The sequence below is a fragment of the Jaculus jaculus genome, chromosome 2 (genome assembly GCF_020740685.1).
Source record: "Jaculus jaculus isolate mJacJac1 chromosome 2, mJacJac1.mat.Y.cur, whole genome shotgun sequence".
Classification (NCBI taxonomy): domain Eukaryota; kingdom Metazoa; phylum Chordata; class Mammalia; order Rodentia; family Dipodidae; genus Jaculus; species Jaculus jaculus.
The window spans coordinates 168,355,327-168,377,500 of NC_059103.1; the positions used below are offsets into that span (position 1 = coordinate 168,355,327).

Genomic DNA, 22,174 nt, shown 5'->3' on the forward strand with positions numbered 1-22,174 from the left:
CACGTGATCTGCGCCCCGCCCACCGCGCCCACGTGATCGGCGCCCCGCCCACCGCGCCCACGTGATCGGCGCGCGGCTCGGCGCGCGGCGGCGTGGTTCGCGGCCGCAGCCGCCATTGTTCCGCCGGGGGAGGACGAGCGGGGCCCGGCGCTGGCGCCCAGACGCCGCTTAGCGGCCGCCACTGGAGACACTCCGTCCCGTCGCCCCTTTCTCCTCCCGGCGGCGGAGTGAGGCTGCCTCGGGGAGACCTGGGAGTTCCCCCCTCCCTCCCTCTCTCCCTCCCTCTCTCCCTCTCAGCCCTCCCCGCGGCGGCCGATCCCCGGCTCGGGCGCGAGGGGCCGGCCGCGATGCGCTCGGCCTGAGACGGCCCCCCGGGCCCTGGCCGCCGCGCCGGACTCTCCTTGCGCGGCGTCTGTGCGCCCCGGCGTCATCCCGCCAGTCCCTCTGACGGCGAGCGAAGATGGCTGCACGGAGCTGGCAGGACGAGCTGGCCCAGCAGGCCGAGGAAGGCTCGGCCCGCCTGCGAGAAATGCTGTCGCTCGGCCTCGGCTTTCTGCGCACGGAGTTGGGCCTCGACCTGGGGCTGGAGCCGAAGCGGTACCCGGGCTGGGTGATCCTAGTGGGCAGCGGCGCGCTCGGGCTGCTGCTGCTCTTCCTGCTGGGCTACGGCTGGGCCGCGGCTTGTGCCGGCGCCCGTAAGAAGCGGAGGAACCCGCCCCGCAAGCGGGAGGAGGCGGCCGCGCCGGCCCCGGCCCCCGAGGACCCGGCCCAGCTCAAGAACCTCAGGAGCGACGAGCAGAAGAGAAAGAACCGGAAGAAGCTGCCCGAGAAGCCCAAAGTGAGTAAGGGGGAAACCGAGGGACCGACGTGGACGACCCGGGGCGTAGAGGTGCGCTCCGGCGAGGGCCGGGCAGCGCCTCTGCCATCCTGGAAGAGGAGGAGATAGATGGATACCTAGGTTCCCTGGGGAGTGCGGGGGACACTCAGGAAGTAGAAGGACCAGTGGAGAAGCCCAGTTTCTTGGAAGGAAGTTAGGTCCCGGGGGATGGCGCGGTTAGGCATAAATAAAAGCACCCCAGGACTTCGAACCATCTTCAGAGACCCTAACCTCCTTGAGTAGCTTCCTTTGAGGCCTACCCAAGGCTTGGCTGCCTGGGGAAGGGATAATGGCACCTTACGGTGGTGCTGGGAAGTTGTGGAAGACAGATGGCTATCTCGAGTCACATGGAGAACGTAGCTAGTGGAGATTCTTCGGTGACCTATAAAGCTCTGGTTTACGGAGGATTAAAGGTAGTCCGGATCTAGACGTGTGCTTCCATTTCGGTTGGAACTGTTAAAAGGAAATGGTTGCCCAATCTTGAACTGGTGAATGTGGCCAATGAAGACTGGAAACAGGGGCTGGCTATCTTGGGGTGAGGAGGGGGGTATATGGTCCTGTAAGAAAGAGCCAAGGTAAGTTCAGCAAAGTGGTCCCGTTGCACACTCCGTGGGAGGCTCTGGAAATACGGGATGACAAGGCGGAATAATGAAGGCTGAGAGGGTTTGAAGCTCCACTGCGATCGACCACGTGTGGAAATGGCAAAAGGCATCTTATCCCCTACCTACCTTTTTATCATGCGTTCATGTTTAACTGATGCCTTCTTTTTTTGACAGTTCCCCGTGGTATTCTGTTCAGAGTTTTGTGTATTTTTCTAACGGCTTCATAGTGAAAATGTGGAAAGATGTGTTAAGTTAGAAACTTTTTTTTTTTTTTTTTTTTGGTTTTTCGAGTCTCCTATTTGTATATCAAGGAAATGAAACTCAACCTTTTCAGTACAGCTCAGCAAGCCAGTACCAAAGTTTTACTCCGTGGAGGTGCACACTGTGGTATGTTTAATAAGACAATGTGAGGTAGTACATAGGAGTTATATCATAGAGACTAATGTACGAGACATATTTATAACTATTTTGTTCATAGACCTGTAGGTGCTAATAGAGGTGTGAACAAAGTGTTAGTTAGATTTGGAGGGTGGGAGACTAATTTCCATTGGAGAGATTTTAGATTTTAGGAGAGTTACTGTGGGAAGTGGGGTGTCACGTTAAACAACTGTTGTTAGTTAACAGTACAAAAAGAATATTGTGTCAGGCCCCAGAATAAGCATTCGTGTTTTCCTGCTAGTTCAAAAGATGTAAGCTAGGAAACCTAGAAAAGGGTACAGTATTGTCAGTGTGATGCTACTTTAAGTTACCAGAAAACAACCGTTTAGAACACATATAATTAAAAGTTTTGTAAAAGCCGGGCACGCCTTTAATCCCAGCACTTGGGAGGCAGAGATAGGAGGATTGCCTTAAACTCGAGGCCACCCTGAGATTACATAGTAAATTCCAGCTCAGCCTGAACTGGAGTGAAACCCTACCTTGAAAAAACAAAAGTTTCGTAGACAGTATCAAGGGTTACCAAAAAGTAACCATCTGATGAAAATAGAAAATTTGGCTCCAGGGTAAACAAGGTGATCCTGAAACAAACCATATACATTAATCTTAATTCCTGTGTGGATTGTGCCAGGTTGTGAAATTTTCAAAGCCCTCTTTGGGACGTTTAGAATTTCAGATGGACTTGAGGCGAGAGACAGGTGCTCCAAGAGCCCATTTGAATGAAGCACATCATGGCACTTAGATGACTCATCTGAACACAGGCTAGATCGAAAAAACTGCTCTCGTGATTGTCCCATCCTCCTTTTCAGTGAATTAAAGAAGGAGAAAATTGGTGAATAAATTTTCTGAGAGCTTTGAGGAGTGGAAATAGAAGATAAGCTGGATTGTTGAATGTTAATTAGGTGGAAAAAGTATAACTTTACCAAATGATCAAGATATATTGGATAAGGTTAACTTAATAGCATTTACAGAATTGTGGGCATCAAGTTTTTGACTGCAACCCATAATAAGAAATACATTTTGCATTATAACACACACAGATTGTTCTGTTTTTCTTTAATGCTGTTTGTAATTCACAAAATTGGTTTCAAATTTGATTATGAGACTTGAACCCTCAGGAAAAAAATACTGCTTTATAGGACTAAGTATAAACTTCGGTATTCATTGCATGCTTTACACTTGGAATAAAGCAAGATCATGATTACGCATGGAAAGCCGTGTAAAAAAAAAATCTCTGGTCTCACGGTGATGGTGATACAAAAGTAAAAGCTCAGTTTCTCCCCAGGGAACTTTTTATTTCAGTTGTGGAAATATATAGAGAGTCAGCTTCTCTAGCTTTGGGTTCTACAGTCATGGGTTCAACTAAGGATCAAAATTTTACTTTTAGGGGCTGGAGATGTAGCTTAGTACATTGTTTGCCTTGTAAGCATGAGGACCCAGTTCAATCCCCAGTATTTACATAAAAATTCTGAGGGCGGTGGTACAGGTTTGTAATCCTACAGCTAGGGAGATAGGAGACAGGAGGATCCCTAGAACTTTCTGGCTAGCCATTCTAGCCTAATTGATGAACACCAGGCCAGTGAGAGACCCCTGTCTCCAAAAAAATTTGGATGATGTTCCCAAGGAATGACATAAAAGGTTGTCCTCTGGCTACTATGCATATCCAAGCATTAAAAAAAGTACTGCTGGGGTCCTGGAGTGATGGCTTAGCAGTTAAAATACTTGCCTAAGGACCAAGGTTTGATTTCCCCAGAACCCACATGAGCCATATTCATTCACATGGTGGTACATTCATCTGGAGTTTGTAGTGGCTAGAGACCCTGGAATGCCCATTCTTTTTCTCTCTCTCATAAATAAGTAAAGTACAACTATACTAAATAAATATAGACTTTTTCCTTGTTATTATTCCCAAAACAATACAGTATGAATGACTTATATAGCATTTATTTTATAAAATATTTCATTTGTTTATTTATATAATTGAGAAATGAGGAGAAAGAAGCAGAGAGAAAATGGGTGTGTCAGAGGTTCCTGCCACTACAAACCAATTCCATACACATGCATCACTTTGTACATCTGCCTCTACATGGGCACTGGGGTATTGAACCCTGGCCACAACGGCTGGAGGAAGACAGTCTGTCAGCCTGGCAGGGATGGGTAGCTCTGAATTTTGAGTAAAGCTGGGTTTTTTTTGGTTTTTCAAGGTAGGGTCTCGCTCCAGCTCAGGCTGACCTGGAATTCACCATGTAGTCTCAAACTCATAGCAATCAAGGAGTGCACCAACACGCCTGGCTAAGTGTCTGCATTTATAACAAGCTGTTTTGATAATACATGTCCATTAATTTACAAATAACTCACTGGAATCAGGCTAAAAGATCCATAGTGTGAAATCTTTTTTTTTAATATTTTTATTTGTTTACATGACAAAGAAAAAGAGGGGAGAGAGAGAGAGAAAGAATGGTCATGCCAGGGCCTCCAGCCACTGCAAATGAACTCCTCAGATGTGTGTGCCCATTTGTGTGTCTGGATAACGTGGGTCCTGGGGAGTTGAACCTAGGTCCTTGGACTTTGCAGGCAAACGCCTCAATCTCTAAGCCAGCCATCCAGCCTGTATGAAATCTTTTTTCCAAGCTGGGAATGGTGGGTGTGTCTATAATCCCAGACTGAGACAGAGCAGGCTGAAACAGGATTAGTGGAAGTTGAAGGCCAGCCTGTGTTACCCAATGAGTTCCAGGCCATTCTGGATCAAAATACTAAGACCCTGTCCCAAAATAATCAAAACAACTTCAAGGCCCTAGACTACATTAGTGAATTCCAGGTCAGCCTGGGCTAGAGTGAGACCCTACATTAAAAAAAAAAAAAAAAATCAAAGCAAAAATTCTTCTTTCTAGGTGTGGTGATAGACACCTGTAATCCCAGGAAGAGGATCTGAGGCTAGTGTCAGGTACATAGTGAGATTCTGTTCCCAAAAAATAAGCTAAATGAAGCCACATTATTTCTCATTCAAGTTGATTCAGTGATATAAGCTACTTCTAAAGGACATTCCATGTTCCTTTAGAACATTTGGCCTGCATATACTTTGACTTTTATCTTTTTACCCCATTATGATTAGTTTTATTTAAATTGTTACAAATTCTGCAACCCCTGTTTTCCAAATTTGCTTCTAATAGTTTGTTTTTATTTGTGGTTGGTGGTATTTAGCTTTGAAGTTTGTACTCTATTCAGTCTTCTTGCTACTGTATAACCTTGTACATATTTAGCACTTATTTGAGAGAGAGAAAGAGACAGATAGAAAGAAGGGGCATGCCAGGGCCTGTAGACATCGGAAACGAACTCCAGATGTATGCCACCACCTTGTGCATCTGGCTTACATGGGTACTGAGGAATCAAATCCGAGTCCTTAAGCTTCGTAGGTCAAGCGCCTTAACCACTAAGCTATCTCTCCAGCCCCAAGAGCCACCCTTTTAGTTTCACAGTGGAAGATGGCTATTTGTCTTTTCTGATTATAATTTTGTAAGGCTCATCTTGTACATCCACTAAATTGTTCTGGTATGTAGTATCTTTTGTAGTCATTACTTCTCTTCCAGTTTTAATGGCACTGCCCTACTTCATGCCTTTTGTTACCTTTTGCTTAGGCTGTTCTAACAATGTCCTGACTGGTTTTCCTGCTTCTAGTCTCTTTGTTGCCAACTTTTCTATCCACTCATAGCAATTGAATCTTTTGAAGCCCAACCCTAACCATGTGACTTTTATGTTCCTATCTTTCAGAAGTTTCCTCATAGCATGTTGAATAAAATCTGAATCCAAGCTGGGCGTGGGCGTGGTGGCGCACGCCTTTAATCCCAGCCCTCGGGAGGCAGAGGTAGGAGGATTGCCATGAGTTCAAGGCCACCCTGAGATGACAGAGTTAATTCCAGGTCACCCTGGACCAGAGGGAGACTCTACCTCGAAAAAAAAAAAAATCTGAATCCATGATAAGGCACTGAAGCTCCCCATCTGACTTAGCTTTGTCTCTCACCATTACCCTTAAGAAATAATTATGCTTAACTAGAAGTCATTATGCTTAGTTAAACATCTATGTCTGTTCATATTTCTTTCACCTCTTAAAAGATTCCTGGGCTGGGGAGATGCCTCAGTCTGCAAAGTACTTGCAGCACAAGCATGAGGGCCTGAGTTTAGATCCCCAGCACTCATATAAAATGCCAAGTGTGGTGGTGTTCCTATGACCTCAGTCCTGGAGAGGCCACGACAGGAGGATCCCCTGGGGCCTGGTGGCTAGCTTAGCCTGATTGGTGAGTCCTAGGTTCAGTGAGAGACCCTGTCTCCAAAATCTAGTAGGTAGTAATTGGAGAAAACACCTGATGATGTTCTGGCCTCCATACACACATGCACACCTGCATACATGCATGCACATGATACACACACATACATACAGATGCATAGAAAGGCCCTTTCAGCTGCCAGTTTGCTTGGGATTGTTTTTGGTTGGTATGGTTTGGTTTTCTGAGACTGTCTTGCTGTGTAGCCCAGACTGGCTTGAACTTGTATTCCTCCTGTCTTGGCCTCCACTGTGCTGGGATCACAGGTATATGCCACTACACCTATCTTCCCTATCAACTTAGCCATTCTTCAAAGCCCAGATGCAGCACTGCCTCAACTGTAGAGCCCTCCCTTCCTTCCCCAGCTAGTTATGTGTTCCTCATAGCACCCACCATAATAATCCATGTTTAGTGGGAACTGAACTGCATTTGCCTTTTTTTGTGATTTTTTCTTTGGGGGGGTAGGATATCTACCCCAGGCTGACCTGAAATTCACTTGGTAGTCTCAGAGTGGCCTTGAACTCATGGCAGTTTTTCTACCTCTGCTTCCCAAGTGCTGGGATGAAAGGTGTGTGCCACCACTCCCAGCTTTATTTATTTATTTTTTTTGCATTTACCATATTTTTTAAATCAAAAAATAGTCTAATACTGGGGCTAGGGAGATTCCTCGGTGGTTAAATGTGTTTGTTTGCAAAGCCTGCTGTCCTGGAGTTCAACTCCCCAGTACCCACAAAAAGCCAGGTGCATCAGTGGTGGTATGCATTTGGATTTCATTTGCAGTGGCAGGAAGCCTCAGCACTTTTCCCTCCTTTCCTCTCACAAATAAAGAATTTGGGGAGTGGGTGTTGAGGTAGGGTTTTAGTCTAGGCCAGGCTGACCTAGAATTCACTGTGTAGTCTCAGGGTGGCCTTGAACTCGTGGCTATTCTTCTACCTCTGCCTCCTGAGTGCTGGGATTAAAGGCGTGCACCACCGCGCCCAGCAATAAAAATATTTTTAAAGTCTAATATACCCAAAACAAAGCCTAATATCACCATTTTATGTGGTCTAATAGTCTTGAGCAAGTATCCGACCATTTGCTCATTATCCATTCGGCAGCATGGGCACATTGCTAATCATTACACACATAATAGATACTTTATAAGCAGTAGTGGAGCAGATAAGTAGTCATTTCTCATTATTGACAGTCTTAATGTTCTGTGAAGACACTGCCAACATTAAATTAGAAAGTGCTAACTAAAAGCCAAACATGGTAGTGCACACCTGTAATCTCAGCACTCAGAAGGCAGAGGCAGGAGAATTGCCACATGTTTGAGACCAGCTTGGTCTACATAGTAAGTATCAGGCCAGCTAGGGCTACAGAATAAGGCCTTAATCTAATTTTTATTTCTTTATTAGAGAGAGAGAGAATTGGGCACGCCAGGGCCTATAGCCAGTACAAAGGAATTCCAGATGCATGTGCTTACATGGGACCTGGAAAATCAAACCTGGGTCCTTAGGCTTCACAGGCAAGTGCCTTAACCGCTAAGCCATCTCTCCAGCCCAGTAAGGCCTTAATCTAATAAAGAAACTTGAGGCAGGAAATAAGGAAATAGTGCCATCAAGAGCTCCTAGGGAACATAAAAGTTTAGGTTTCCAGATAGTATTTTCACCAATCAATCAAGATATAGCCTTGCTTATGTGCTTTTATTTAAAGACACTTTATTATAGTTAATTTATTAACATTGAACTCATAGCCAGTAGTACCAGAGTTTATATAACTTAATGAAACTTAATAATCTGCATATTTTTTCCTACAGTACATTACATCCTTCTGCAAGTCACTTGGGAACACTGGGCAGTACTTAAGCTGTGTGGTAGGGGGACATTTTAAACAGTGAAATCACTAACAAAAAGCACAAAAATGGGGCTGGAGAGATGGCTTAGTGGTTAAGCGCTTGCCTGTGAAGCCTAAGGACCCCGGTTCGAGGCTCGGTTCCCCAGGTCCCACGTTAGCCAGATGCACAAGGGGGCACACGCATCTGGAGTTCGTTTGCAGAGGCTGGAAGCCCTGGCGCGTTCATTCTCTCTCTCTCCCTCTATCTGTCTTTCTCTCTATGTCTGTCGCTCTCAAATAAATAAATAAATAATGAACAAAAAAAAAAAGCACAAAAATGCAAAATACGTGGCTCAAAATCTATCTCAAAAGGAATACTTGGCTTATAAGAAGTGCTGTAAGAAGGCAAAATGTTACATTGACCTTGGTTGAAAATATGCCTGTAAGGCATCTCATTTTTTTGCAGATCTGCACATGACCTTAGTTGACTGCAGAAGCACCTCAGGTATTGTTTTCCTGGCTCTGGTTTTCGTGAGCAGGCGGAATCACCCATACACAATCCCTGAGTACTGAAATCAACTGTATGCATGTCTTCTCTGCTTGAAAGTTTAACATTTATCTCCAAAATAAAACTTATTTTCCTGACCAGCCTTCCCCATTTCTGTGAACGTAAATTACCATATATTCTGTTTTCTTTTTTTATTTATTTATTTGAGACAGGCAGAGGAGAGATTGGGTGCACCAGGGCCCCTGGCCACTGCAGACAACTCCAGACGCATGCGCCACCACATGCATCTGGCTTACATGGGTGGATACTGAAGAATCGAACCAGGGTCCTTAGACTTTGCAGGCAAGCACCTTAACCACTAAACCATGTCTGGAGTCCACATTCAGTTATTCAAGCTAACTGAGTCTTGGAGAAAGCCAGGCATAATTTCACAGGCCTATAATCCCAGCCCTTGGAAGATGGGAGGTAAGAAGGCAGATAGCCTTCCCTTGACTGTTTTCTCAGTATCCTAGTAAGAAGTCTTGTTTTGTTGTTTTTCTTTCTCACTCAGTAGCACAAGTTCACTTCCAACTCAGGATCTTCCTGTCTTAGCTTCAGTGCTGTAGTTAATCAGTGTTATAATCCTCTGTGCTAAGATTACAGACATGTGCCACCATGCTCAGCTAGTAAGGAATATATTTTTTAATTAAAATAACTTCTAAAAAATATTACATAATCCCGTCACATCACCCTCTTTTGTCCTTCCTCCCTCACCTTCCTTCACTATTCATGACAACATATTGATAAGGCTAATATTATGCAGGTCTTGTGCAGATAAAGACAGCTGCTGTGAGGCCATGAATGCAATGACCACTCTGTGTCTGGAAGACAGTGTTCAAAGCACTTTTCCCCATCCTTTGAGTCTTACATTCATTCTGCCACCTCTTCTGCTATGGTCCCAAGCTATTGGAAGGAGTAAGGAATCTTCTTAAATAAATTACCAGTATGTCTAAAACTTAGCATTTCATAGTTTTACATTCAAAACAAAAACCTCTATGCCCAACAGCTTTTTTAAGCTGGTTGTGAATTAGTTTGTTTCCTTTTACTTGCTATTTTTACCTATACTGATGTTTTCAAAACCCCTTCCTGTAGTCCATTAACTTTACATGAGCAAATATAACACTCCTAGAACTTTTCCTCAGTATTCTCTATCAGTCTCATACCAGATCCCACCTTAAAAATTGCCTCAGAAGGTTGAACATGGTTATGCACATTTGTAATCACAGCATATGGAAGGCAGAGGCTGGAGAATCAGTAGTTCAAGGCCAGCTTTGGCTCTGTAGCAATTTTGGGCTGCATGTCTCACAAAACCAAAACAAATTTTTTTTTTTGTTTGTTTGTTTTGTTTTTTCGAGGTAGGGTCTCACTCTGGTCCAGGCTGACCTGGAATTAACTCTGTAGTCTCAGGGAGGCCTTGAACTCATGGCGATCCTCCTACCTCTGCCTCCTGAGGGCTGGGATTAAAGGCGTGTGCCACCACACCCGGCAAAACAAAATAATTTTTAAATCATTTCAGCAAATCCTTTCTCAGTCATTCCATTTGAAATTGGCATCCCCTTCTATGTTCTGTCTTAAGGTTTGCTATATTTCCTTCATAATAGTTACCAGTTTGTAACTGATTTACTTTTCTGTTCAGTTTTTGGTAGATTATGCCAGTCACTGTCCCTGTAGTTCTAATTCTCTTAGTTTTGTTTTTTTTTTTTTTTGGATTTTTTTCAAGGTAGGGTCTCACTCTGGTCAGGCTAACCTGGAATTAACTCTGTCATCTCAGGGTGGCCTTGAACTCATGGCAATCCTCCTACCTCTGCCTCCCAAGTGCTGGGATTAAAGGCGTGCGCCACCATGCCCGGCTAATTCTCTTAGTTTTTATTGGCAACTTCCATAATTATAGACAATAAACCATGGTAACTCTCCCTTCAACTTTCCCCTTTGCAACTCCACCCTCAGTCATATCCCCACCCCCTCAAGTCAGTCTGTGTTTTATTTTGATGCCATCATCTTTTCCTCCTATTATGATAGTCTTGTGTAGGTAGTGTCAGGCACTGCGAGATCATGGGAATCCAGGCCATTTTGTGTCTGGATGGTTTTTGTTTTTTGTTTTTTTTTTCATTTTTAAATTTTTATTAACATTTTCCATGATTATAAAAAAAAATCCCATGGTAATTCCCTCCCTCCCCCCTGACACTTTCCCCTTTGAAATTCCATTCTCCATCATATTACCTCCCTAGTTTTTTTTTTTCTTAAAAGAATAATACTGGATGAAGAAACTGCAGGTGACATACAAAAACGAATGTTTCTGATTTATGGAAGAGTAGTCTTGAGATTAAGTGAGTTACTCAGGATCGTGGAGGAAACAAGTTTTAAAAGCAAATCAGTATTCTAATTTCTAGTCCAAGAACTCCATGTTGTTTCCCTCTCTGATTTCGATGGCATGTTCCAGGATATTAAATTTCATTCAGAGACAAATCCAGTTTCCCCAGTTGAGTTACAACTTCGTTGCTTTTAACTTTTACTTCTAGAGTTAGAAGTTTCTGCTGGAAATTACAATGACCTTTTAAAAAGCTCCAGAAGTTTGGCTCCATTTGTTTAGTTGCATGACAAGGCTTCATCATTCTGTACTGCCGGAGGCCTAGCATAAGACCATTAGCAGTTATGTTCATCTTAGAGTCCAAGAACAAAAACCCCTCAAAACACTTTTTTAGTTCTGCTTTAATTTCAGTTGATCAATATACTACTCAAGTGTATGAAATCCTTAGAAGTAATTTTTAGTTTTTGGAGATAGGGTCTCACTCTGGTGCAGGCTGACCTGAAATTATGTAGTCTCAGGGTAGCCTCGAAGTCATGGCGATCCTCCTACTATGCTTTCCAAGTGCTGGGATTAAAGGATTAAAGTATGTGACATCACACTGCATTTAAAATCTTTTTTTAATTGGGTAAATTATGTCATATTAATATACTGTCATTTGGTGTGTTCTGACAAGATCCCTAGATAGGTGTGCATTTTTCTGATATTTACAAATCATTGAAATCATTACAAAAAAAATGAGGATTGAGCCCAGACATGGTGGTGCACGCCTTTAATTCCAGCACTCAGGAGGCAGAGATAGAAGGATCGTGAGTTCGAGGCCACCCTGAGACTACATAGTGAATTCCAAGTCATCCTGAGCTAGAGTGAGACAATACCTCAGAAAACCAAAAAGTAAAACAAAATTAAAAAAGGATTGAGTGAAGGAACATGTGTAAAATCACAGTGACTATAAATGTTGGATCTTATCTCAGCTTGGACCTGTCCAAAACTTTATATATCAATATTCCATTTTATTTATGGTTGGTAGACGACCTTATATAAATCTAAGAAGTTTCCAAGTAATTTAAAGTAATGATCTTTATGTTTCCTGGGTAAAAATAAAATTTATATAACTGAGAATAGGGCTCCTGTTAGAAGTCAAATGTTAACATTATAAATTCTGATCTCAGACACAGATTATTTTGCAATTTAGAATCAGTGTGTTTTAAACTGAATGGAGAAAGAGGGCTCAGTAATAAAGGCACTTGCTTACAAAGCTTGCTCAGATTCAATTTCCCAGTACCCACTTAAAGCCAAAAATGGCATGTGTCTGGAGTTTGTTTGCAGTGGCAAGAGGTAAAAAAGTACTTTAAAAAACTAAAATAGGATACATTTTTTTAAATCTTTTTTTAGATTTATTTTCATTTATTTATTAGAGTGAAAAAGGGTATGCCAGGGCCTCTAGTAAACAAACATGTGTATCTGGCTTAGGTGGGACATAGAGAATTGAACTTGGGTCCTTAGGCTTCGTAGGCATATGACTCTTTAAATTCCTTGAAAGCAGATTTCTAGGTGCCCTTGTTCCCACAGTCCCAAGCCAATGCCTAGTTGTTTGTTGTTGTTTGGGAGATTGTTTGTTTGTTTTCAAGGTAGAGTCTCATTCTAGCCTACCTGGAACTCACTCTAGTTCCAGGCTGTCCTCCAACTCATGGCATGGTGATCCTCCTGTCTCTGCCTCCTGACTGCTGGGATTTTTTTTTTTTTTTTTATATGTGTGTGTGTTCATGTTCATGGCAAGTACCTGCCTCAGTGCCTGTGTGGAGGTTCTGAAAAGTTCTGAGTCAGTCCTTGCCTGTCCATGTCATTTGAGGCAGAGTTTCTTTTTATTTGAGAGAGAGAAAGAAGCACACTGAGAGACTGGGCACTCTGTGGCCTCCAGACGTGTGCCACCTTGTACATCTGGCTTACATAGGTCCTGGGAAATTGAACCTGGGTCCTTTGGCTTTACAGCAAGTGCCTTACGTGCTAAGCCATCCCTCCAGCCCCTGTCTGCTGGGATTAAAGGTGTTTACTACTACGCCCAGCCAGTGCATAGTTCTAAACAAATTTACGGAATTAGTAAATCAAAGACTAACTGAAGAAACTTTTTTTTTTGAAGTGGGGTCTCATTCTGGCCCAGGCTGACCTGGAATTCGCTATGTAGTCACAGGTGGCCTTGAACTCATGGTGATCCTCCTACCTCTGCCTCCCGAGTGCTAGGATTAAAGGCGTGCGCCACCACGCCCGGCAAATCAGAAACCATGAAATAAACTGTAAGTCACCCACTATCTGGCTCCCTTTCTATTCTCAGTGTTAGCTAGATTGCCAGTGCAAAAATAGATCTTTTGTACATTTAAAAAATTATTTTTAATTTTTTTTTTAAACTTATTTGCAAGCAGAGAGAGATGGAAGAGAGAGAGAATGGGCACACCACTGTGAATGAATGAACTCCAGATGCATGTGCCTCTTTATGCATCTGGCTTTATGTTGGTACTGATGACTCAAGCCTTGGTTGCTAGGCTTTTCACACAAAGCCTAGCCACTGAGCCATTTCTCCAGCCCCTTTTATACATTTTAAAGTTGCAGAGTAGGAGTTGGAAAATAATGATAGCAGATAGATACATAGTGCATCCAAGAAATTGATTTTATCCATATGAGCAAAATGTATATGTTACTGGTAGATTTTCACAAATTTGAAGGATACCTTTGACCACTTTATAGATTATGTTCTAATACGAATTTAATTTTAGTTGACTCTAAAGAGAACTTAAAAATTAAAAATTCTCCAGAGAATTTAAAATTGGGTTATCATGAGAGGTCCATGTAGAAATCTCTATGTATATTAAAGCTCTATGGTCAGAAAAGGCAGTACTTTTCATATGTGACCTGAATTGACAGTCACAAGGGTAGACACATTAGAGTAGAAGTCTGGAAGTGTTACTTTGCAGTTGTTTTAATTTGTTTATTTACCCTTTTTTTTTTTTTTTTTTTTTTTGAGGTAGGGTTTCACTCTATCTCCGGCTGACCAGGAATTCACTATGTAGTCTCAGGGTGGCCTCAAACTCATGGCGATCCTCCTACCTCCTAAGTGCTGGGATGGGCATGTGCCACCATGCCCGGGTAGTTTTTCCTTCTTTTTAGATAGAGTCTCACTCTAGTCCAGGCTGAGCTGGCATTCACTCTGTAGTCCCAAAGTGGCCTCCAACTCACAGTGATCCTCTCCCTTCCCAGTGCTGGGATTAAAGGTGTGTCCCACCACACCTGTCTTCCTGTGTTAACTCTTTATTTTTTCTTTTCCGTTTTTGGAGCAAGCCCAACAGACTGGTCTTTTTTTTTTTTTTTTTTCCTATGTGAGGGGGGATGGAGAGAATTATCAGGTCAGGGCCTTCAGATACTGCAATCGAAAAATCGAACTGCAGACACGTGCGCCCCCTTGTGCACAAGTGTGACCTTGCACACTTCCATCACTGTTCGTCTGGCTTGGGAGACCTGGAAAGTAGAACATGAGTTCTTAGATTTTGCAGGCAAGCGCCTTAACCACTAAGCCATCTCTCCAGCTCCCAGTATTAGATTTAAGAGGTTGTGTTGATGTTGTTTTGAGGAAGGGTTTCACTCTAGCCCAGGCTGACCTAGAATTTACTATGTAGTATGTAGTCTCAGGGTGGACTTGAACTCATGGAAGTCCTCCTACCTCTGCGTGTGCTGGGATTAAATGTGTGAGCCACCATGCTTGGCCAAAATATAAACATACATACATACATACATACATACACACACACATACATACACACACACACACACACACACACACACACACATATACATACACATACATATATATGTGAGAAAGACGAGGGAGGGAGGATGGGCGCACTAGGGCCTCCAACCACCGCAGATTAATTCCAGATGGATGTGCCACTTTGCATCTGGCTTTATGTGGGTACTGGAAAATTGGACCTGGGTCCTTAGGCTCTGCAGGCAAGTGCCTTAACTGCTGAGCCATCTCTGGCCCAGTTCTTTTTTTCTTTTTAGGTTGGGTCTTGCTGTGGCCCAAGCTAACCTGAAATTAGTCTCAGGCTGGCCTTGAACTCACAGCAATCCTCTTACCTCAGCCTCCCAAGTGCTGGGATTAAAGTCCTGAGCCACCATGCCCAGTTTGTGAGGCACTTTTATTGATTTGCACAGAGGCAGGGAGAGAGAGAGAATGGATAAGAATATGGATACACAAGGGCCTTTAGCCACTGTGAAGGAAGTTCAGATGCATGCACCACTTTGCACATCCTGCTTTACATGGATATTGGGGAAATCAAACCCAGGTTGTTTGACTTTGCAGGCAAGTACCTTAACTGCTGAGCCCTCTCTCCAGCCCCAACAAAAATAATTTATTTTTAAAGTTTATTTTTTTATCCAAGTATGGTGGCTCATGCCTTTAATCCCAGCACTGGGGAAGCAGAGGTAGGAGTATCACTATAAGTTCCAGGTCAGCCTGGGCTGTGAGAACCTACCTTAAAAATTTTTTTAAAAGAGAAGGAGAGATAGGGCTGGTGATACATACATGTAAATCCTACACCCAGGAGGGAGAGGTAAAAAGATAATTGGAGCCAGCCTGGGCTACATAGGGAGTCACATTCTGGGTATCAAAGCAAGATTCTATATCAAGAAATTAAACAGAAGTAGTATGTGAGAATAGACAAGTGAGATGGTGATGTTGGAGGGTAGAATTGAAAGTTACACATTTCTGATGTAGAGCAATCCCCAAGTCTAACTGCCTTTCTAAGATTTACTCCATTGCAGTTCACAGATATGCACATATACAGAAAGATAAGAGGCAACATTAATGTGGCAAAACAGCACAGAAGGAAAACCAAATCGTAAGCAGGAATCTCATCTTTGGCTTTAGCTGTCTTTTGACTTTAACAAATTGCTTAAGACCCAGCAAATTAAACTTTGATTTATTAAAAATTTAATGAACTAAAAGACAGCTCTTGTTTTGACTTTCTGCCACAAATCTTTGGGAAACCTACAAATTGTCTTAGGATATATATAAGTGATGTCTTCCAGCTTCATTTTTCTGATCATTTTTAAAATATTTTTTGAATCATTTTTATTTATTTATTTGACAGTGACAGAGAGAGAGAGAGAGAGAGCGGCAGATAGATAGAGAGAATGGGCGCGCCAGGGCTTCCAGCCACTGCAAGCGAACTCCAGATGTGCATCTGGCTAACGTGGGACCTGGGGAATCGAGCCTCGAACCGGAGTCCTTAGGATTCACAGGCAAGCGCTTAACCACTAAGCCATGTCTCCAGCCCTTTCTGATAATTTTTAACAAATGCATATAAAGTCACATTATAGAATTTTAGAACATTAATAGTTTTTCCTTGAGTATAGCTATACTATAATGTGCATAGGCAGTTTGATAGAAGTGCTGATTTACTGACTTGAATGTGATGAATATGAGGGGAATAAACAAGCAAAAAGAAATGTTGGGTTTCAGTGTGGATCCCTAAGCTACCCCCAGTACCTTTTTGTTAATGAAGCTCAGAAATGTTTTTTGTTTTGTTTTGTTTTTATTTATTTGAGAGTGACAGAAAGAGAGAGAGAAAATGGGCATACCAGGGCCTCCTATCACTGCAAATGATCTCAGATGCATTCATTCCCCACCTGTGCATCTGCCTTACATGGGCACTGGGGAATTGAGCCTCTAACTGGGGTCCTTAGGCTTCACCTAACTGCTAAGCCATCTCTCCAGCCCCAGAATTGTTTATTTTTGTAAGTATATTGTGTACTTTTCACCTTAAATGCTTTTTTAAGTCTTTTGTTATTTATTTATTTGACAGAGAAAGGGGAAGAGAGATATAGAGAATGGGCATGCCAGGGCCTCCATCCACTGCAAATGAACTCCAGACGCGTGCGCCCCCTTGTGCATCTGGCAAAAATGGGTTCTGGGGAATCAAACGTGGGTCCTTTGACTTTGCAGGCAAATGTCTTAACCATTAAGCCATCCCTCCAGCCCTTTATATGCTTTTTGACCCTGTGGTATATGTGTATGCATGCATGTTTGAATGTGCGTATATGTGTAGATGTTCAGGTGTTTTCCTCAGTCACTCTCTCCTCTTCCTGAGGTAGGGTCTCACTCTAGCTCATGCTGACCTGGAATTCACTAAGTAGTCTCAGGGTGGCATCAAACTCACAATGATCCTCCTACCTCTGCCTCCTGAATGCTGGGATTAAAGGTGTGTGCCACCATTCCCGGCCTGTTTTTGAGATAGAATCAGCCTACGCTGACTTGGAATTCATTATATAGTCTCAGGCTGGCCTTGAACACATGGTAGTCTTCCTACTTCAGCCTCCCTAGTGCTGGGATTAAAGATATGCTACTAAACCCAAGTTCCTCAGTCACTTTTGAGATACGGTCATGCACTGAGCCTAGAGCTCACCAATTTGGCTAGAATAGCTCATGCACAAGCCCTAGGTCTGGATCGCCGTGCCTGGCTGTTACATGGATGCCAGGAATGTGAACCCATGTGACCTTCATGTTTGCAAGGCAAGCATTTTACCCACTGAGCCATCTCCCTAGGTCTAGAAATATTTAAGAAGAAAAAAGGTAGCATGATGTGGTGGCACAGGCCTTTAACCCAGCACTCAGAAGGCAGAGGTAGGAGGATTGTTGTGACTTTGAGGTCAGCCTGGGCTAGAGTGAGACCCTGCCTTGAGGGATGGGGGGATGATTCTGATTGCAAATTATGTTTGGGGATCAGACTTGGTTCTACCCAAAAGCATCCCTCAAATACTGTGTTTCATTTTTAAGAATGTTAGGAAACCAGGGCTGGAGAGATGGCTTAGCGGTTGAGCGCTTGCCTGTGAAGCCTAAGGACCCCGGTTCGAGGCTCGGTTCCCCAGGTCCCACGTTAGCCAGATGCACAGGGGGGCGCACGCGTCTGGAGTTCGTTTGCAGAGGCTGGAAGCCCTGGCGCGCCCATTCTCTCTCTCTTCCTCTATCTGTCTTTCTCTCTGTGTCTGTCGCTGTCAAATAAATAAATAAATAAATTTATTTTAAAAAAAAAAGGATGTTAGGAAACCAAAGTAGCCTTTTTAGACAGTATGTCAACTTGTTATGTTGCTGGGTCGGACAGTACTTGACAGAAATCAGGTTAAGGGGAATGGGTTTATTCAGTGTCCAGTTGCAGGTTAGAGCTGGTCATGTCTGGGAAGGCATTGTTGCACAAGCTGGTTACCTTCAGCCTAACAGTGAGGAAGCCGACCCATGAACGCTGGTGCTGGCTCTATCTTTTTTTGGGGTGGGGGGTTGTTTTTACAAAGAAAGGTCTCACTCTGGTCCAGACTGACCTGGAGTTAACTATGTAGTCTCAGGGTGGCTTTGCACTCATAGCGATCCTCTTACCTCTGCCTCCCAAGTGTTGGTATTAAAGGCGTGCACCATCATGCCTGGCTTATTCCATTGCTTTTAAAAATATATATATTTTTTAATTTATTTGAGGGGGGGAGAGGGGCAGAAAGAGAGAATGGGTGTGCCTCCAACCACTACAAACAAACTCCAGATGCCTGTACCACCTTGTGTATCCATCTTACATGGGTCCTGGGGAATATCACAAGGTATTGTTAATAGGAATATTTGGGGGATAGGGAGATGGCTTAGCAATTAAGGTGTTTGCCTGCAAAGCCTAAGGACCCAGGTTCACTTCCCCAGTACTCAAGTAAAGCCAGATGCACAAGAGAGATAGCATATGCTTCTGGAGCTTGTAGTGGCTAGAGGCCCTGGCATACCCATTATCTCTGCCTCTCCCACTGCACCCCCCCCCCCATAGAAAGAAAGAGAGGGAGGGAGGATTTCCTTTTTCCTTTTCTTTCTTTCTTCCTTTCTTCCTTTCTTTCAGAAAGAGAATTGGCACTCCAGCATCCAGCCACTACAAATGAACCCCTGACACATGTGCCACCTTGTGCATCTAGTTTACATGGGTCCTGGGGATCTGAACCTGGGTCCTTTGGTTTGCAGGCAAACACCTTGACTGCTGAGCCATCTCTCCAGCCCTAGAGTGGATTTTTTTTTTTTTTTTTTTCCTGAGATAGGGTCTCACTCTAGTATAGACTGACCTGGAATTTACTATGTAGTCTCCAGGTGGCCTCGAACTCATGGCAGTCCTCCTACCTCTGCCTCACAGTCCTGGGGTTAAAGACATGCACCACCACACCCAGCCTGGATTTTATTTAAAAAACAAAACAAAGCAAAACAGGAGCAGTTATCTATTAAGGGTTAGATGATACAGCCGTACAAATCAACTTTGTTAGTTTGTGTTGGGGTGGAATTTGGTGGTAGTGCAAACTGCTTCCTGATTATAAATCTTTGGTTTGATCTGCCAACCAGTTAGATATGATACTTTCTTTTTTTACCTGTGCAGCCAAATGGAAGGACTGTTGAAGTGGCTGAAGATGAAGTTGTTCGAACTCCCCGAAGTATAACAGCAAAGCAGCCACCAGAGACAGACAAGAAAAATGAAAAGGTAAGCTGGAGGGCAGATGGTGTTCTATGCAAGGTTCTTAATAAAGAGAGTGGTATATAACAATTACACTTTCCTATTTCCCGAAATTATATATCTTTCATTTAAGAAAACCTCCGGAGATTTGAATGAGCCATACTAGATTAAACACTAAAATTTTAACTTTTTTTTTTTTTTTCAAGGTAGGGTTTCACTCTGGCCCAGGCTAGCCTGGAAGTAACTATGTAGTCTCAGGGTGGCCTCAAATCATGGTGATCCTCCTACCTCTGCCTCCAAGGTGCTGGGATTAAATGCATGCGCCATCACACTCTAACTTTTTTAAAAGAAGTACATATCACAAAATATTTTAAACATTGCAGTGGTGTTAGTGAAAATTCACTATGCCAAAATTGACTTTCTTATGACTTGAATATCCTTTGTATGAGTAAGGCTCTGGCTGAGTGTCTGGACATGTGTGTGGGGGGGGGGGGTGTGGGTGTGGGTATGTGTACACAAACACACATTATGCACAAATAGAATTGTGATACCTTTGTTGATAGTGTGTTTGTAATACACAAACGTTTAGCAAATTGTCTACTGATATTAAGTGTCATATATATATGTATATGTATATGTATATGTATACATATATATGTATAGGTTTTGTTTTGTTTTTCAAGGTAGGGTCTCGCTCTAGTCCAGGCTGACCTGGAATTCACTGTGTAGTCTCATGGTTGCCTCGAACTCATGGCAATCTTCCTACCTCTGCCTTCCGGATACAGGGACTAAAAGCTACTTATTAGACAGTTTGACTTTATTTGACAAGAGAAATGTTTGGTGTTCAGTTCATGATTACAAGGTTTGGAGGGCTGGAGTGATGGCTCAGTGGTTAAAGGCACTTGCTTACAAAGCCTGATGGCCTGGGTTCAATTCCCCAGTACCCACATACAGCCAAATGCACAAAGGAGTACATACATCTCAAATTCATTTGCAGTTGCAAGAGATCCTGGCATACCCATTCTCTTTTTCTCTCCCTCATTTTTTCTGTCTCTGCTTACAAATAACTAAATAAGTTGGTTTTTTTTTTAAGGTTTAGATGAGAGCTTTGCATCAGGTTTTACCAAAAAAGACAATCTTGTCATACCCCAAGATGATACTGAGATGTCAGTAATTTTACTAATTCCTTGCTAATTCCTAAGATGTTACTAATTTTTCAGATACTGGTATAAGAACTAATCCACTTGTATAAGTGACTTAATCTTATTTGGAAATGGCAAAATAAACAAGAAACTCTTAACTGTGATTCCTTCTACTTTGAGAGAAAGTCTTTTATTATTTTGGGGGGGCCAGAGGTTGAAACAAGGTCTCACTGTGGTCCAGGTTAATTAGCCTGTAACTCTATTTGTAGACCTGGCTATGCTCTCAAACTAGTGGCAATCCTCCTGCCTCTGTGTCCCAAGTGCTATGATTACAGACATATGTCACCATACCTGGCTTGAAATCCTTTTTGTACATGAATTCCAACCCTCTTTCTTTTTGTGCATGTATACCCCCTTGAAGAGTGGAGACAGCCACAGAGTGGTATGCAGTTTCTATGAAATATAGCAGTTCCAGTCCCATGAAATAGTGGTCTGAAGTATGATAACTGGTAAAATCAGTTCTCCCTAAAACCTAGTGAAATTTGTCTGGAGCCAAGACAGCTGCAGGTAGAGCAGGTACAAGTGAAAAATAGTCATGGATAAGGACCAAATATATGTCTGACTTTCCCTGTGGCAGAAAAGTTTTAAAATATTAAATGAGGTCTGGAGAGATGGCTTAGCAGTTAAGGCATTTGCCTGCAAAGCCAAAGGATACCAGTTCGATTCTCCAGGACCCACATAAGCCAGATGCACAAGAGGGCACATGCGTGTGGAGTTTGCTTGCAAAACTCTCTCTCTCTCTCTGCCTTTCTCTCAAATAAATAAATAAAATATATTTAAAAATCTTAAATGACTTGCTTTAACAACTAAGCATATAATTTAAGGATTGTGAGTTTACAGAGTAATTAATTGATATGCCTAATATACGTGTCCATGTCTCCTACCTATTATTTCCTTCTTCTAGACTTGGCTGTTAGTGAACATTTTTCATTTAATATGGCCTCTGCTCCCTAAATTATCTAAAAAGTTTATAGCTAAAATAATCAATGAACTACCATTAATCTCTGATTAATCATACATAGATGTTTATAACAGAATATAAAATTAAACTTAAAGTTTATAGCCATCAATTCAGAATGACTTTATTTCACTTAAAAAAAATTTTGTTGATACCTTCCATAATTATAGACAGTAAACTATGATAATTTCCTCCCCCCACATGCACACACACATTCCCCTTGCTCCACTCTCCCATCATTTCCCCTCCCCCCCACTCAATCAATCTTTCTTTTATTTTTGATGTCATCATCTTTTCCTCCTGTTATGATGGTCTTGTGTAGGTAGTGTCAGGCACTCAAGGTCATGAATATTCAGATCATTTTGTTTCTGGAAGAGTGCATTATACCCTTCTTTTGGCTCTTACATTTATCCTGCCACCTTTTCTGCAGTGGACTCTGAGCTTTGGAAAGTGCTATAGAGATGATTGAGCACTCCCCAGTCACCACTTCTCAGCACTCTGAGTGTATATGTGTGTGTGTTTAATTTTATTTTATTTGAGAGAGAATGGGTATGCCAGGGCCTATAGCCACTGCAAACAAACTCCAGGCACATATGCCACC

General features: G+C 42.7%; 1 protein-coding gene across 4 annotated transcripts in view; it reads left to right on the forward strand.

Moving 5' to 3' along the window:
• Positions 1–417: 417 nt before the first annotated feature.
• The window catches only part of Mtdh (metadherin), a 66,081-nt gene continuing 44,324 nt past the window's right edge, over positions 418–22,174 (forward strand). For 2 of the 4 annotated variants that reach the window (XM_045143140.1, XM_045143141.1), the window contains exons 1-2: positions 418–838; positions 19,339–19,440. In XM_045143140.1, coding sequence (XP_044999075.1) covers positions 461–838; positions 19,339–19,440 — 480 coding nt within the window. In that variant the 5' untranslated portion in view covers positions 418–460. The remainder of the gene's footprint in view (positions 839–19,338; positions 19,441–22,174) is intronic. The other 2 variants (XM_004663058.3, XM_045143142.1) reach the window with 1 other exon arrangement.